This window comes from Trachemys scripta, chromosome 19 (assembly GCF_013100865.1).
Source record: "Trachemys scripta elegans isolate TJP31775 chromosome 19, CAS_Tse_1.0, whole genome shotgun sequence".
NCBI classification, from domain to species: domain Eukaryota; kingdom Metazoa; phylum Chordata; order Testudines; family Emydidae; genus Trachemys; species Trachemys scripta.
This window is the reverse complement of record NC_048316.1, coordinates 14244644-14262445: the sequence shown is the minus strand read 5'-3', so window position 1 is coordinate 14262445 and position 17802 is coordinate 14244644. Positions and strand designations below refer to the sequence as shown.

Here is a 17802-nt window from a genome sequence, read left to right as displayed (position 1 = left end):
ACCTACGGGTACTATCTGTAAATTGGAAGTGGGTGGTGGGCTTTATCCCAGGCTGAAAGGGCCTTGGAAAAATTTACTGCAGTTATGTAAACCATGGCTCTTTACTATGGAGTCTGTTTAGCAGGGCAGGGCTCTGCTTCAACAACATACTATCCATGCTGATAGGATGTTTCTAGCCACGCCCACTGCCAGTTACCAGGACTGTGATAGGTAGGAGTTTTTATGCAATTTGGCTTTTGAGGCTCTTAGCCTTTTTTTTCATTTATTTTTTGCTTCAAAGGATGGCTTATGACCTGTTGTTCCAAGCAGGAAGTGTTTCCTGAAACATCCCATTCTGTGCCCCCCAAGGGTGGGGTGCCAGCACCTCCGACAACCTGCAAGATAACAGCACAGAACTGGACAAATTTTATCCATGTTTCCATGATAAATGTGGATAGTGAAATAGTAACTCATTGTCCTGAATATAAGCCGGGTTGGATCTCTCCCAACATACACAGAGCTGCTCTGTATTATGTAACACCCTGTAGATAGAAGATCTGAGGGCTAGTAACCTCACGTGAGGCATTGCTGATAGTAGTTGCATAACCACTGCTGAATTGAAATCTCTGGTCGATGCTGAAATTTCAGCTTGTAGAGAGGGGTAAACACTGTCACTTTTCTAATCGCTTTCAACCCCAGCAGTGAATTCTCGGCTTCTCTTTTAGGAAAAGGGGTTAATTGGGACATGTGCCACTGCATTCATTAATTTTCACTTGAACTAGAGAACTGAGGCTGCCATCTGCATTTATTTGCATGAAGAGCTATTGTCAGAAGTTCAACTCTGGAACCAGATTGCTTTACACATGTGAATACCCCTCCTGTCTCTAAGAAGCTCCAGTCTGTAGAACAGTAGGGAGTGGAGTTAGAAATATAGCATTTGCCAACCAGATCGGGCCACTGATCCAGCCATGCCAGTATCCTGCTTTTCACTGTGACCTCATGCTTCAATGGAAAGTGAAGAAAATCCCATAGTGCACATAGCTAGTTGTGTAGGGGACTCTTTTGAACTCTGCATGCAATCAGCTGGCATCCTGAAGTAGGAAGTTTTCAAAGTGCATTTGTTACTTACAATGCACCTAAATGTGCCAGGTGATTATTAGGACATGGACCATCTGTGAGACACAATGTGCTAAGTGAAGACAAAACCAAAAGGAGCAGAGGGACCAGGGTTCCAATTACAAAGCAGAGCTCATTGAGATATTAAATATACATTCTTAGCCCTTGTCTACACTGGGGGGGATCGATCTAAGATATGCAACTTCAGCTACGAGAATAGCGTAGCTGAAGTTGATATATCTTAGATCAACTTATCTTGCGTTCTCACGGGATGGGATCAACGGCCGCCGCTCCCCTGCCGACTCCGCTTACGCCTCTCGGCAGTGGTGGAGTTCCGGAGTCGACGGCAGAGCGATTGGGGATCGATTTATCGCATCTACACTAGATAAATCGATCCCCAATAGATCGATCACTACCCGCCGATCCGGCGGGTAGTAAAGACATACCCTTAGAAGAGACAAAGGGAAAGATATGTCTGGTGCTTTGACAACTTAATTTATGTAAGAGCCTTTGGTGAGGGACCTTATCAAAGGCTTTCTGGAAATCTAAGTACACTATGTTCACTGGATCCCCCTTGTCCACATGTTTGTTGACCCCTTCAAAGAATTCTAATAGATTAGTAAGACATGATTTCCCTTTACAAAAACCATGTTGACTTTTGCCCAACAATTTATGTTCTTCTATGTGTCTGACAATTTTGTTCTTTACGATTGTTTCAACTAATTTGCCCGGTACTGATGTTAGACTTACCGGTCTGTAATTGCCGGGATCACCTCTAGAGTCCTTTTTAAATCTTGGCGTTACATTAGCTATCTTCCAGTCATTGGGAACAGAAGCCGATTTAAAGGACAGGTTACAAACCATGGTTAGCAGTTCCGCAATTTCACATTTGAGTTCTTTCAGAACTCTTGGGTGAATGCCATCTGGTCCCGGTGACTTGTTAATGTTAAGTTTATCAATTAATTCCAAAACCTCCTCTAGTGACACCTCAATCTGTGACAATTCCTCAGATTTGTCACCTACAAAAGCCGGCTCAGGTTTGGGAATCTCCCTAACATCCTCAGCCGTGAAGACTGAAGCAAAGAATTCATTTAGTTTCTCCGCAATAACTTTATCGTCTCTAAGTGCTCCTTTTGTATCTCGATCGTCCAGGGCCCCCACTGGTTGTTTAGCAGGCTTCCTGCTTCTGATGTACTTAAAAAACATTTTGTTATTGCCTGTTGAGATTTTTGGCTAGCTGTTCTTCAAACTCCTTTTTGGCTTTTCTTATTACATTTTTACACTTAACTTGGCAGTGTTTATGCTCCTTTCTATTTACCTCCCGTGCAAAGGATCCCTTGGACTAACAGGCAAAGGTAGCCCAGGCAGTTCTGCAGCGAGGCCTGTGACTGCCTTTTCCTTTAATCATATGGAGGTGCCGCCCACAGGGACTACAGGCTGCTTGATTTAAACCAACATGTTGCAAGCTGGAACCTGGCCACGTCTGATCACTGCGATAATGCTCCATGTGGCACAAATTCAAGTTGCTCCGACCACTTGGCTGAGTAGACTCTGGGGTCCCTGACGCTGCACCTGACAAACCCAGAGTAGGTAAAGACTCCATTTCCCAGAATGCAAGGGGGGAAGGGAGGAGGGCAGAGGAGATTGATTAGGGGAAAGCATAGGGCTGAGTTTAAAGCTATTGCATCTCTGGCTGCTGCACTTTGAACCTGCGGGGGGGGGGAAGGAGGAGTGAGGGGGGTGGAATAAGTGCTGTGTGTCTCTGCTCCCCCAGCCACTCTCTGCTTTGAACCTGCAGGGCCAGCTGTGGCCGTGTGTGCTGTGCTGGGGGAGGAGGGCTAAGCAGGGGGTGCGGGATGGAGCCCCTCTTCCTGCGTGGCAGCCAGCTGCTCCGGAGAATACTCTGCAAGGAGCGACTCTGCCCTTGGAAGTTCTCAGCCACTTTCCTGGCAGCCAAGCTCCAGCCACCTTTGCTGAGCCACCCCAGAGCTAGCCTGTGTGTGGGGCCCACAGCTCACCCCGGTGCAGCCGGCTCCCATCGTGGGGGCTCGGAGAGCCTGCTCGCTGGGCACGGTGCCCCTCGCCGCTTTCTCGCTGGTTCCAGCTTCAATCTGCCTCCCAGTGCTCAGTCCGTAGCCCGGCCCGTGGGGGTCTGCTCCATGATGAAGCTGCCCGTTCAGACTTCACCAGAGGGACTAGATGCTGCTTTTGTTGGGGTGCCCCTCGACACGGGAACCTCCAACCGTCCTGGCGCAAGGTAAGGGGCAGCGGTTAGGCTAAGATCTGAGGAGGGGGAAGCCACAGCCCATGGGATAGGGGCACTTGCTGTCTAGTGATTAGTCAAGAAAAATCCCAGGGTGAAAGATGCGGGACTGACTATCTGGTAGTTTGGTTCCCTCTTTTTATTCCAGGGAACAGACATGGCAGCATGCCAGGTTTCCCTATATTGCCCTGCCAGTCTGCCTCGGCCCTGTCCTGCAGGGACCAAGCAAAAGCAGGAGAGGGTGGTTTGCTCTTGGTACCATTCAGCCCTGTGAAGGTGCCAGTTGTCAGAGTGATTTTGTAATGTGACAATCAGGGTCCAGACACCCCAGGGGGAGAACAGGGGTCTGAACCCCAAAGAATTTGCAGTTGAATCACCTGATGTAATCTAATATTATTGTGCTATAAAAGCACATTGAGTAAAGTCTTTTATGAAAACAGGTGACATGCTGGCCATGAATATCAGTGTGATGTATGTATGGGGGTTGCATAGAGTTATGTGTGGGTGCTGAAAATATGTTCCTATACTATGTTGTGGACAGAGTTGATACACCAACTTGCCTTAGACAAAGGAATGTGGATTTACCTGTCTAGATCAGGGGTGGGCAAACTTTTTGGCACTAGGGCCACATCTGGGAGGGGAAATTGTATGCAGGGCCATGAATGTAGGGCTGGGGCAGGGGGAGGTGGTGTGGGAGGGGGTGCAGTGTATAGGGAAGGGGCTCAGGGCAAGGGGTTGGAGTGCAAGAGGGGTGCAGAGTGCGGCAGGGGGTTGGGGTGCAGAAGGGGTGCGGGGTATGGCAGGGGGCTCAGGGCAGGGGGTTGGGGTGCAGAAGGGGTGCGGGGTATGGCAGGGGGCTCAGGGCAGGGGGTTGGGATGCAGAAGGGGTGCGGGGTATGGCAGGGGGCTCAGGGCAAGGAGTTGGGGTGCAGAAGGGGTGCGGGGTATGGCAGGGGGCTCAGGGCAGGGGGTTGGGGTGCAGAAGGGGTGCGGGGTATGGCAGGGGGCTCAGGGCAGGGGGTTGGGGTGCAGAAGGGGTGTGGGGTATGGCACGGGGCTCAGGGCAAGGGGTTGGGGTGCAGAAGGGGTGTGGGGTATGGCACGGGGCTCAGGGCAAGGGGTTGGGGTGCAGAGTGTGGCAGGGGGCTCCGGGAAGGAGGTTGGGGTGCAGGAGGGGTGTGGCAAGGGGATCAGGAAAGGGGGGGTTGGAGTGCAGGTGGGGTGCGGGGTGTGGCAGGAGTTCAGGCTCCAGCCCGGCGCCGCTTACCTTGAGCGGCTCTGGGATGGCAGCGGCACGCAGTGGGGCGTTGGCAGGCTCCATAGTTGCATGTGAAAATCTTTGCATACACTTGATTTGCAGTAAGCTCTCTGCCTGGATCTACAGCTGACCTGTCTGTTGAAGCCATTAGGCCATACTCATTATGCATCGGACGTAGACAATCACAACCACAATATAATAGTCCCACTTAAAACATTTGCCACAATGGTCTTTCCAACCTTCAACTCCTGAGTCTAGGAGTCTAAGTGTCTAGGAGGAGTGTGTGCCTAACCAGCCACGTGTTCAGAATCCCTGGTTCTATGGAAGTTTCCTCCTCGAACCATCCCTGATAACAAAGTGTGGGATTCTTTCCTTCCAGGTTCGGCCCTCGCCAGATTCGAGCCGAGTCGTGCATGGTGAGGACGTATAACCCCAGCACTGGGGCAGCACCTTTCCATTCCCTCGTGGTTGCTGACATTGGTGATGTGAACGTGAACCTCTACAACCTGCAGGACAGCTGCAGGCAAATCCGAGAAGCCTATCAGAAGATTGTGGCAGCCGGCTGCATTCCCCTCACGCTGGGTAAGGAACCCAGGGCTGGGCCCAATCTCATGCTTTGCTGTTAAAACACCAGTTATTATGTGGGCACCCGGAAGAATAGCAGGATCTATTAAAGCCGCCTCCCCACTTCTGCCCCATACACTGCAATGGATACAGACTAATTTATTAACAGGGTCTTGAGAGTGCAAGAGAGCTACTCTCTCCTCCTCCTCACTGAGATAATTCAGTCTCCTTCAGCTGCTCCCAGACCTTTGCTGCTGCTGGTTCAGTGCCGGGGCTGGGGGAGAGGCGCCTCTCTCTCCGCCGCAGCCCTGGGGCAGCCTGCACCCCAAATCCCTCATCCCCAACCGCACCCCAGAGCCCACAGCCCTAGCCAGAGCCCTCACCCCCCACACTCCAACCCTCTGCCCCAGCCGTGAGCCCCCTCCCACACTCCGAACCCCTCGGCCCCACCCCCGCCACACATCCCCTCCATATTGGTGCACATAACAAAATTCATTCCGCCCATGGATGTAAAAAATTAGAGGGAACATTGGCCGTGACACTTTTGTATTTTTATGTCCGATTTTGTAATCAAGCAGTTTTTAAGTGAGGTGAGCCGTGCGGGGACGCAAGACAAATCAGACTCCTGAAAGGGGGACAGTAGTCTGGAAAGGTTGAGAGCCACTGTCCTAAATGACTGCCCCAAGCTCAGCCATTAACTCGTGGCAGAGCTGTGAGTTGAACCCAGGAGTCCTGACTCCTGTCCCACTCTCCATAACACCTGGTTGTGAAGGTGGGTAGCTAATCAAACCAACAACAATGCAAGTTTGCTCCCGATATGACGGAAGGTTGTATCCTGAAATGCTGCCTTTCTAGAAAAAAAAAAGTTTCTGAATAAGGAATAAAGGAATATTCTTCTAATGTGAGAATAGAAAAGTTTTTTTGGAAATTCATTTACCTTTTATATGTGTTAAATTCCAGGCCAGAGTTGGGCTCCTTTTCTGGCTGGCGTGGTTTAATGTACCTTGCAGCAATGTTCCTTTAACGGAGACAAAGTAGTTACATTCTTCTACTGCAGCGTGCCCTCTTCTGCCAGCATAATTTAATCAGAAATAACAGAGCACCGTAAAAGGTGCATAATAAATCTAACCTTTTCCCAGGACTCTGTGTTAAATCAGGGACTGTGATTGCCATATCATCCACGATGCCTGGACTGGACGATGCTCTTATGCTGTGTCAAAAATGAATAACTGAGGTTAGAGAAGATGCTGTTTCATTGTTCTCCACTGAACACAAATTCAAACTAAACAGCTGAATATGATCATAAATGTATTTTGTTAACCTGTTCAGTAGGACCTGAAATGAGAGCATATGCTCATAACAAAAGTGTTTAGGGTTTTAAATTGAATCAAACCTTATGCAGTGTATTAGTTACATGGCAGAAAGCAATTTGGACTTGTATTGGTGTGTGCACACATGCAATTACTGTTTAACCCTAGGGCACCTATGACCTTGCAATCTGAAACTCACTTCACTGTTGTGAACATATAGAGTGAGGGCTTGGATTACAAATCAGTGTCAGTTTACTCAAATGTCCTGAGTCCATATTTAGGAATATGTGATGCCTGTATTCATAACACAAAGCTAGGATCCCTCACTTCAAATTGCTGCTGTAGCACTAGTGAAATCCAGTCACTCGCAGATCTCACGCCATAGCCTTTTACCAAAGTAAGAGGTGGGATATCGCAACCAGGAACTGTCAGATTTTTCTTTATTAACTGGAGCTCTATCACTTTTTACGGGGAGCTCTTCAGCGCTCACAGCTAAGCAGTGTTGGGCCCACATCAGAAAGTAGCTGGAAAGGAGACCTCGTAAGAAACCCCCATGGTGCTGGTGACACTAGGTGGTGCTCTTCCCTCTGAGTCAGTATGGAGCCAGACACCCCCATATGGTTCTGGAGGTGCCATCGTTCAGATAAAACTTACAACAGAGTTCCAGACTGCTTGTGCTCATCAAAGATCCCATGCCACTTTTTGCAAGAGATAAGTGTCTGTATCCTGACTCGATTCCAGTTTGGGTAATAACATTCAACCTTCCCAAATTCCCATTGACATTTCAATGGCTCATGGTGTTGTTCTGCTCCTCAGCCGTTGTGTAGCATTGCTGTTGATTGTTAAGACCCAGCTGTGAGACACCCCAGAGGCGGCTGCAAGTAGGGGATGAAGTGACTCCTGGATGTTCATCTGCATACCAGGTATCTGCATTCAGAAGCTGGCCTTGAGTACCAGCTGCAGCAAGAGAATGACAGCTGGCTGGATTTTTGAGAGCTTTTAATAAGAGAAGCTGCCCCTTTTAATACCCTCTGCCACCCATTTAAAGCTGCAGGGAAGGTAATTAGATGAATAAAGGCCATTACTTCTAAAGGATGATCTCTCTCTTTGTGAAGTGCTGGTATGTTCCCCTATGAGAGGTGAGGTGCAATATGAATGTAGCTTGCTACTGATCAGTGCTGGCCTGTTCTTATGACATAGCATGTTCTCCGTTCCCTGTCCGGTTGCAGGTGGCGATCACACAATAACCTACCCGATCCTGCAGGCAGTGGCAGAAAAGTAAGTTTAAAATCTGAAAATGGAGCATGTTTAAAAAGCTGATACCTTGTGGTGATAGAAGTTAGTCTGACTGGGCCATAATTCCCCGGGTCCTCTTTGTTCCCCTTTTTAAAGATCATTTCTATGTTTGCCTTTCTCCAGTCCTCCATTAGGGTGACCAGACAGCAAATGAGAAAAATCGGGACGGGGGTGGGGGGTAATAGGTGCCTATATAAGAAAAAGCCCCAAAAATCGTGACTGTCCCTATAAAATCGGGACATCTGGTCACCCTAGGGCCCTTACCTGCCCTCCCTGGGTTCTCAAACGTAATCAGGAACACTTCTGAGATTGCTCCAGCTAGTTCCCCTTAAGTACCCTAAAATGAATCTCCTCAGGCTCTTCTGACTTAAATACATCTCATTTAAAGAACTATTCTTTAATTTGTTCTTTCTCTAGTTTGGCTTGCATTCCTTCCCTCTTCTTCTTAACATTAATTGTGTTAAGTAGTGGGTCACAATTTACCTTTTTAGTGAAGACTGTAGCAATACAGGCATTACACAGCTTCTTAATGTGGTCAGTTTTTAGCTCTCCTTCTCTGCTCAATGGAGGACCTACACTTTCCTTTGTCTTTCTCAGCCTACCCATGTATTCATAGAACCTCTTCTTATTGCCTTTTATGTCGCTTGGTAGGTGTAACTCACTTTGTGCCTGTCTTTCTGATTTTCTCCCCACATGCTTGTGCTATTCTTTTATACTCATCATCAGCAATTTGTCCGGTTTTCATGTTTTTGTAGGCTTCCTTTTTTAATTTTCAGGTCATTAAAGAGCTCCCGATGGAGCCATACTGTTATTTCCTACTGTTCTTCATATCTTTCAAATGGCTCCTCAGACATTTTGGATTCTAGGGTTCATGTAATCAGACAGGGTTGGAGAGTCATGCGATTCCGGCTGCAGCAGTATCTGTCAATCAATAGCTAGATGCTGACAATCTTCCTCTTTGCTCCTCTCACTTATCCAGAGCCTGTTTGTGCTGATCCCAGCTGGCATCTTGTGTCCGCACTCTGTCTCTGGTGAGCTTTGCCTTAGAGTTAATTGGTGAGAGATCATGTGCTTATTGCCTTCCTGAACCTGCGGACTAGTAAGCTGCCTGCTGAGAGGTCTGAAGCCATAGGAATGGAGGGTGGGAAGAAGACCTGGACAAGTCAATTGTATGATCTGTTCGGAGTTTAGATCTCGATCACTGTGAAGAATCCAAGATTTTATGCTGGAGGATTGAACAAGGTCAGAAATATTGTAAGCACCTGGAGTTAAGGCCGTGTTTGTACCTGCCCTGTCCCAATTAGGCATGGTCCCGTGGGACTGGTTCACGTGGATGCTCATACCGACACAGGAGACACAGCGCTGGGGGAGAAGATCTACCATGGGACGCCATTCCGACGCTGCGTGGAGGAGGGGCTCCTGGATTGCAAACGCGTGGTTCAGATCGGAATCAGAGGCTCGTCCTACACCCCGGATCCCTACAAATACTGCCGGGACCAGGTAGTGTATACCGTCGCCAAAACCTTCTCTACTCTCCGCTGGGCCCTGCCTGTGCAGACAGGGCCAAATGGCCATTGATTTCAGTGCTGGGAATAACAATATGTCCCTCTTCTTCCTGAGACGGCTGTTGTGAGGCTTGCTGAGTGTGTGTGACATCTTTTGAGATCCTCAGACAAAAGGTGCAAGATGATATCGTTCATTAACTGACGCCGTTGCATGGAACGCTTCTCCCACTCCAATCCCTGCAACTAAGATGTGTAAGGCAGGGAAAAAAACCACCCACTGCCATTCTTTTCAGTTATTGTCCCTTCCTCCTCCTTTTGCACCAGGCGGCAAGGGAAAGGCTCCCCTGCCCCCTCATTGCTCCTTTGCCGGTGCTGTTTCCAGCCACACGTGCCCTTGAACAGCTTCACCTGTGGAAAAAGCGCTCCTTGGCAGGGCAGGTGGAGACCATAGTCTGTCCTACGTGGGGGGCGTAATGGCAGAGGGAGCAAATGTGAGACCACAGAATGGCTGGACGCACCAGTTCTGATCCGCAGAAGACACTTGCTTTGACCAGTTTGAGCTGTTTGCACAAACATTACACTGGACCACTGCTCTCTCCACCCGGTTCCTTTCCCCAGCAGCGTGTAGCAAGCAGTGGAAGCCCAACTTTTTTCCCCCTTCCTCCAACAGGGTTTCCGTGTCGTCCTGGCTGAAGACTGCTGGCTGAAGTCATTGGTCCCACTGATGGGGGAGGTGAGAAAGCAGATGGGAGCCACGCCCATTTACATCAGCTTTGATATTGATGGATTAGACCCTGCATACGCCCCTGGCACAGGGACACCTGAAATGGCTGGTCTCACACCTTCTCAGGTAAGGGGATGCTCAGACTCTATTTCTGAATGTGCAGAGTGGATGCAGGGAAAACCTGGCTCCTTTTAAAGGAAGTCCCAGGGCTTACACTGTCCGCCCCCTAGAAATCTAAGGGTCAAGGATCTACATGGGATTTAGAAGTCTTTAAACTAGAAAACTGGCATATTGGGGACTGAAATCATTGAGAACTCCTCTTGTGTCCTGCCTATAATGATATATGGAGATAAGTATATCTCATAGAACTGGAAGGGACCCTGAAAGGTCATGGAGTCCAGCCCCCTGCTTTCACTAGCAGGACCATGTACTGATTTTGCCCTAGATCCCAAAGTGGCTCCCTCAAAGATTGAACTCCTAACCCTGGGTTTAGCAGGCCAATGCTCAACCCACTGAGCTATCCCTCCCCCCTGCTAAGGGAGACTGAGCTGAGGTACAGTTTGATGGTGTCTCAGTATTTATACATCTAATCCTCTGCTTTCCGCTCACTCCGGTTCAATATATAGCAAACAAGGAGCACCAGATTCCAGCAGTGATCGTGGATGGGAATTGTATGGACTGTATCTTCACAGATTTCATGTCAGATGTGTTTAAAAAACAACACACCCCCTCGGCTATTTAAATATATAGAATGTTTTCAAAGTTAACATTTTGGGTACCTAGTAACTAGCCCTTTATTCCCGTCCCTAGGCTTTGGAGATCATTCGTGGGTGCAAAGGACTGAATATAGTGGGAGGCGACCTTGTTGAAATTGCACCAATCTATGATGCTTCTGGTGAGTCAAAGGAAATATCTGGGACAATAAAGCAAACTTAGAGAACTGCTACATCCAATGTTTGTCAGTAGTCGATTGGGTCCTGTGGGCAGTGGATGCTGTCTATAGAGTTCAAAACAAAACGACAGATATTTGGTCCTGGACAATGGTAAATACTACAGCTTTCCATCAAGGCACTCACTAGGGAAGTAGCACCAGCTGTGAATTAGGGGGTAGGCTCTGTAGATACAGCCTTAGTGTACTGAGCAAATGAAACTTATGTAACTAAGAATTGAGTTACTTGTGTATTGTTTCAGCTGTTGACTATTAGTTACTCTAATTTATTTCCTGGGGTTGGGGTAGAGATTCCATTTGAAGACAAGCAGTCAGTTTGGTAGAACTAAGGCATTCAGCATAACTACATTTGTAGTTTACCAGCACAGACAGCTTTTCACTAGTATATGGCTTTTAAGCGTCCAGTCTCAGTCAGGCAAGTGAATTTTTGCAGGAGCACTTCGTGGACTCTGCCAACATAGAGTCAAATACAGGATTGGGGCCTTGGTGTCGGAGGAAGAGTTGGAAAATAACTCCTTGTAGTAAAGACTTTCTGACTGACCCTTTAATTGGAAGCCATTGGATATCATGGTTTTTTTCTTTTGTTTGTAGGTAACACCGCCCTCATGGGAGCAAATCTGCTGTTTGAAATGCTGTGCGCACTCCCGCGAGTCAGAACGATTTAAAGCCATGTAGGGCGGGCTCCAGCTCATGCAAATCAAGTCACGACCACTATCTCTTCACCTACACGATGAGTTCAGTAGTCACACCCTTTCTGCACAAATACTTCGACACAATATGAATGGGGAAAGAAGCCTGCATGGAACAACCCAGTCAGATTTTGCTTTTAAATGTCTGCACTCCATCACTCTCTGCAGTTAGAGAAGGGGCGAGGGAAAGCTCAGCTTTGTGGTAGAGAATAAAAACCATTCCTCACCAGACAAAGTCATTTCAAACTCCTCGGATGCTATAAGCAGCAGCTAGCAGCGATGCTGGAATTGGGGGGGGGCAGGCTTACTGTTCACGTTGCTGTAGTAATATGGCTTAGCAGCACATGGATCCAGCGATGGCAGCTTGAATTCTTTCAATATAAAAACTGGCGGCTATGATCTAAAATGGGGGTTTCTTTTGGAAGTGCCTAGTAAAGATTTTTTTCCACTAAAAATAAACCTAGGAGGGGAGCAATATACAGACATAATGTAACATCCTGGCTCCCTTCCATGGGCATGGAATAGAATAGAAGTTCTTCTGGCCTCTTTATGCAGTGGATCCAAACTGGCACTAGCTCCAAGCCCTACATTACGAGATGACTTATGCCAAGGCACTGAGTTCTCCATTTCAGCGATGGGACGTTTCTAAATCCCATTTATATATGATTTTCCCAGGTCCCATAGCTGTCAGTCTTCAGGAGGCCAACAGAAACTTTGACTAAACTGCAGGGCAGTTTTTGGAAACTGTTGTCCTTGGTTAAGCAGCCCTGTTGCCTGAGTGGAGATAACTAGCCCCTTGCATTTGCTAAATTACGAGCAGTTAACAGCCATCGAACTTTTGCAATTAACTCACGTACGCCACACCGCATTGTCAATTTGTAGATTAAAATGCAAGGCCACCTCATCGTCTCACATTAAAATAGTTTATTTCAGTTGCGGATCTGTAATAATCTTAAAACAAAATGACATTATCAGTGCCTGTTCACAAATACAAAAACAAAAATTAAAAAAAAGACATTTGCCAAATAAATTATTTCCCCCCCTCTAAGAGTATCAAAAGTGCAAAATATTTACCTGCTTTTCAATCCAATCTCCCAGGCTGCCTTATTGTATTAGTTCCTGGCAAGCTTTTACTGACCATATATATGTCAGCCATCACTGCAAGGCTGCTCTGTACCACACTCAGTCAAGGGGAAAGGTCAGGTACAGTATTTGGACTCTAGGCTACATTTCCCTGTGTTGTAAAGATGTTTTGCTTCAGCTTCTAGGAGTTTTACTTTAAAAAAGCTTGTATTTCGGTTTCTCGCAGAGCAGTGCATTAGCACTGAAAACTTCCTTGCTCTTAGCTCAAGAAAGGATCACGCACAAACTGAGAATGGCCAAGTCCATTTCCTTCGCTATGAAACAAACCAAAGGGCAATAGTGAGGGCAGCAGGACAAAAAATTATCCCAGGTTAATGGTCTTGCAGCATCTTAAAAGGGTGGAGGGAAAGCAGAGACATTCAATTCCAAGCAGCTGAGAGGTCCTGTGACTGGTCTTCTGCACCAAATGAATAACGTAACTAGCTGGGTATCAGAGCAGTGCTACCCTTGCTGAACAGATGAATTCAGAACGGTTGGGGTGTGCCTGAGCCCAAGAAAGCGTAGTTTCTCCCTAAAAATACAATGTACTAATAAAAAATCATGTACTTTTACAAGTGAGCTGGTTTGATCTCCTGCAACTTTGTTCTACGTTCACTTTTATAAGTGACTGAATGGAATCTGTAGCACCCCCAGTTGGCTATTGCCTGAGGGTGTATTACTGTGAGTGCTCTCTCCACAAGACCCACATCAACAGGTGTTTATACGCAGGGTAAGAGTCACCCCTCTGTAGAGAACCAACACAAGGCCTACACCCCACGTGAGCCTCAATACAGGGTTTCAGAAATACCTATAGCCTTTTCCTGGGTCCTTGGACGGGGGGAATTTCTTCTACACAGCACACTTGGGCCCTTCGTTTAAAAACCTAAAGTTTGACACCAAAGTTTCTGACTAGCAGAAGAGACAGTAACAGCCAGCTTTTGTAAATCCTCCTCCTGGGCCTAACCTGCTCCATTGTTCAGCTGTGTTTAGAGGGTCAAATGTTTTCTTTTTAAATCTGGATTCTTCTGCAGTGTGTCCAACTCTGGGGTTTACAGCACTGTGTTATGCCATGCAAGACCCAAAAGGCAGAACTGGCTACAAACACAAAAAATAACCAGGCTATTTCATTACCCAAGCCAACAAAAGCACCGGCTTCAACAGAAACAGCACAAAGAGAGAAAAGTCAGTCTGCTGCTTAAGGTTAGTTCAGGGACAGTCTAATGCCTGGGTTTTTCAGCATTTTATTTCTACATATCTCCTCAGACGAAAACTCCTCTCCTTCCTTCTCATAGCCTGTGCTCAGTAATCAAAACGGTTCATGCTGCAGATAGGACTTTACAGATTAAACTCCATTGGTTTAAGTAACATAGATAAGGTCGGTTAAGTCTAATATTTTAACCTGACAGTACCCTTATATATAAGAGCATTATGAGTATTGTTCAAGTGGTCTTTTGTTAGATGAAGCTCGTCTGTTCTTTAAGCCAAGCAGAAGGCAGCAAGTCACCAATTCAGTGGGCCACTATCTCACCGTTATAAAGCTCTGAGGACTGTTCAGACAATCAGGTTGCTTGAATAGTCCTAGGTCTCATTTGGGTCAGAGGGTGGCTCACTTGGTGGAATATATACCCATAGTACTGGGCTGCTCTATTGGAGAGGGGGGAAGGCAGTGAGGTTTTTAAGTAAACCCCCATGCTTGTAGGAGTGCTTCACACTAAGGTTCAGAATGCTACTCGGGAGTTAATCTCAATCTGAATTAAAGAAAAACTCATGCAGGATTTGGCCATCATGTACCATAACATGACCTACTCATGTGGAAGCCTCAGATTCCTATCCAGGTCACTTTGGAGAAGTTTATTAAGTTTACAGCAAACATCAGATAAAGTGACTGAGTCTACGTGGATTAACAGAGAGAAAAAAGGAAGTAGTGTCACAAGATTACAGTCCCCTGCTTTGAAAAGAAACCTTTCCCTTTTACCTGGACGTTCAGGTAGCAGCTCCTTGTGACTACTTGTCACTAACAAAAAGCCAGCTCCCTGGGCAAGAAAAATGGCTGGTAGGGGAGCCCATTTGATATAATTAAGTACAGTAACTCCACAGCCTAGAACCATTCCAGTTTTACAATGAACCATATGTTTAAAGAAAGGAAAAAAAAAAAAGGGCAACCTGTATGTTAAGAAACCTTTGAGCTGAGGATAAAAACAAAGTGAGAGAAGCTGAAACTAAGCATCTTGTAAACGTCTGTCTACAACAAAACTAGTTCCACATGTAACAGACGATCCGATGACAGCACTTTTTGGGCAACATAGTTCAAAAATACAATCATTAAAGAATTAAGTTCCTTGATACAAAGAAGTGTCGATATTGTACTAGAGATGTACCATTGTTGTTTGAAAGGTGTCCAAGTTGATTCACTAGCAGGTATTGACATTTTCTTTTACATGTCTACTGGCTCATAGCAGCTTACGCCTACAATCTGAGGACATGGGTAAAGTTATGGCTCTAAGAGACACAGTCTAAAAATCGACAGAAGCAAAAAGGCATCTGAAAAACAATGTACATTTAAATGGCTCAACATCTTTACAGTATTTACGGCTGTGTTAATCCCCTTCCCTCCCTGCTTATGGCTTAGCCGGTGAAGCTGCACATGGAACTATTACACAAGGAGCATGAAACATGCAGATCGCCTACGAGCCCCCACCGTCTGTAAATACCGGCTATCGGTTTGCTACAAGGGAGATACCCCCAACCACACTCCTAAATCACTTACCGCAGGGAAAGCTGATAAATAAGAATGCTTGGTATGAGGCCTTTCAGAGTTGCAGAGGCTGGGGAGATTCTGTAGGGTCCTCCCAGTATCACACCATGCACTGTGAGCTAAGCATTGAGAAAGGGACCTGACCTACGTAACAAGTTCATTGTGTTCAGTCCAAACTGAGTTACCGTTGCGAAGAACTCATAGGTTTTCTTCAACTGAGAAAAAACAAGAAACCGGACAGAGGCGATGCGGTGAGCAGGACATTAAAGGAAAATAGACTGGGTTTTGTCTTAGATAGTACAGCATTCAAATACAAGAACAATTTGGTACAGAGGACGTCAGTACGTTTCATCTTTCACTCCTAGGTCAAAGATGAAGGAAGATACTTCTACTCACTGGGCCTAGGAGAGTTCATCTAAAACCTACTGTCCATTTGTCATGACTGTTTATTCCTGGAAAGAATTGTCCATGGTTGTCATCTTAAAAAGTTTGTAGCGTTAGAATCTCTTTTAAATCCCTTCAGTCTAATGCAGGCCAGGATGGAATATAGAACCTTTGTAAGGAACCTTCTAAGAGACGTTCCATCCATAAGGACAACTTGCTTAATTTGTTTTTAGCTTGTTTGGATCCTGGACTGCAGGAGGATTTTCCTCGGGCTTCTCCTGTATGTAGCAAGGGGTCATAATCCTCACAGGACCCCATGGTTCCCCCTTCATCCCCCGATCTGTGAGGCTTGAAGAGGCAGAAGTATTTCTTGTGGCCATTTAGAGCTAGGACGTAACCGGTGTAGTCGCGCTCCAGGAAATGTTTATCGTATTGATTTGGAATGGGGGCAGCATCCTGGGCAAATTCTAACAAATACTCCAGCCATTCTCTATGCTTATCGAGGCTCAGGAAGGAGAAATGAAGACAGCTGCTCCTGTGGGAGAAGTGAGAGGGAACCAATTTAGACTGTGTTCCAGTTCAGACCAGACACCACACAGGAAACATCAAGGTTAGAAACTGAAGGAGGGTTGAAGTAATTTATTTTTTTATGTTTTTGCACAAACTATTTTGACTGACTTACAGCCCTGGAAAGTGAAGCCCTGTATTTGTCCGAACACAGGCATAGCATAAGTGGCAGTAGAGAGACCTGGAAGGGAGAGTTCAGGCTCCATGGCCCATCCAGTCCTTGGCCTCTCCGCTGAGATTACCAGTTGTGCTAGTGGCAGTACGGAGAACATACATCCATTACAAAATGGACTGAGCCCACCAACCCATTTAATGTTGGCTACCAAACAGCTACCCATTTAAGGCTTCTCACAGGTGCAAGCACCCACATGAAGGTGAAGGTGTTCTTGGGAGCAAGCATGCAAGTATACACATGACGAAGCAATGCAACAATACACACCCCAAGCCTATTCACTGTGCGATACTACACAGGCCATTAAGAGCATAGCAGAAGCCCAAAGAGGAACTCCGTACTGACCCTGTGAATGTGTAGACTTCCAGGGCAAACTTCTGAAGTAGACTGGTTTTGGTGGGGTTGGAAAGGATCAGAACCACGTTCATGTGACCCGGCCTCAGGCGCACCAGGTTACTAGTATAGGTAACATCTGTTAGCTCAGTCACTTCGACAAAGCCCTTTTTGGGAATCCTGCTGGGCAGAGAGAATGATTCAAGTGAAAAAGGAGCAAAGGACAGTAAATGCACCTGGGCACTATAAGGAAAGAGTGACCTAGTGAAAAGTCACTCAAAACCCATGTCACAATGTGTTGGCTAATCTGGCACAGTGCAGAACCCCTGAAAACTCACACCCCCTATGCCTTCTATCCAAAGCCTATTAAAGGAGTTTATCTTTGGCCCCCTAAAGATTAGATACTCTTTGGCAAATCATTGTCTCTTCTCCTTCATCACTCCACAAAGCATTTGTCTAGGCAAACAGGTGGGTTTCTAAGTGACTGTATGGTGGGAGGAGGATAGATTTTAAATGTAAGAGATGGAGAAAGGTGGGTGGATGGAAAGAAGTTGGCTGTACAGCCACTAGTCTGTTGCTAGTTCAAAGAACTTAGCAGTGGCTCCCTTGTCTGACAGATTTCAGTCACAGCTCAGGTAACAGCTACTTTCCAGTTCTCTACCTCGAAGAGGCTTTTGGTCCCAAATATTCAATTTGTTGCTTTCCGCTGACTGCCCATTCCCCGTGCACTCTTTATATCAGCTACACCAAACTCACCCATGCACTGCTGTTCACATGCTGCCTGCCTGTCACTCACACCACCATGTTCACACCAGC

General features: G+C 46.7%; 2 protein-coding genes across 3 annotated transcripts in view; one reads left to right on the top strand and one right to left on the bottom strand.

The window, feature by feature from the left end:
* The first annotated feature begins 2951 nt into the window (after nt 1-2951).
* Nucleotides 2952-12665, top strand: AGMAT (agmatinase). Its single transcript, XM_034753138.1, has 7 exons — nt 2952-3352; nt 4996-5198; nt 7720-7768; nt 9091-9286; nt 9962-10141; nt 10826-10910; nt 11556-12665. Exons 1-7 carry the CDS (start codon nt 2952-2954, stop codon nt 11627-11629), a joined length of 1188 nt encoding a protein of 395 aa, XP_034609029.1. The 3' UTR covers nt 11630-12665.
* Nucleotides 12563-17802, bottom strand: part of DNAJC16 (DnaJ heat shock protein family (Hsp40) member C16) — a 19041-nt gene continuing 13801 nt past the window's right edge. Inside the window, exons 14-15 of one of the 2 annotated variants that reach the window (XM_034753135.1) lie at nt 16999-17169; nt 12563-16449 (exon numbers count right to left, since the gene is read on the bottom strand). In XM_034753135.1, coding sequence (XP_034609026.1) covers nt 16050-16449; nt 16999-17169 — 571 coding nt within the window. In that variant the 3' untranslated portion in view covers nt 12563-16049. The remainder of the gene's footprint in view (nt 16450-16998; nt 17170-17802) is intronic. The other variant, XM_034753136.1, reaches the window with a different exon arrangement.

What these genes read in the sequence shown, in the direction of transcription:
- AGMAT (XM_034753138.1), top strand. Translation starts at nt 2,952, where the DNA reads ATGGAGCCCCTCTTCCTGCGTGGCAGCCAGCTGCTCCGGAGAATACTC. An exon ending in CTGCATTCCCCTCACGCTGG is followed by an intron (nt 5,199 to 7,719) that starts GTAAGGAACCCA and finishes GTCCGGTTGCAG; the next exon opens with GTGGCGATCACACAATAACC. An exon ending in ACAAATACTGCCGGGACCAG is followed by an intron (nt 9,287 to 9,961) that starts GTAGTGTATACC and finishes TTCCTCCAACAG; the next exon opens with GGTTTCCGTGTCGTCCTGGC.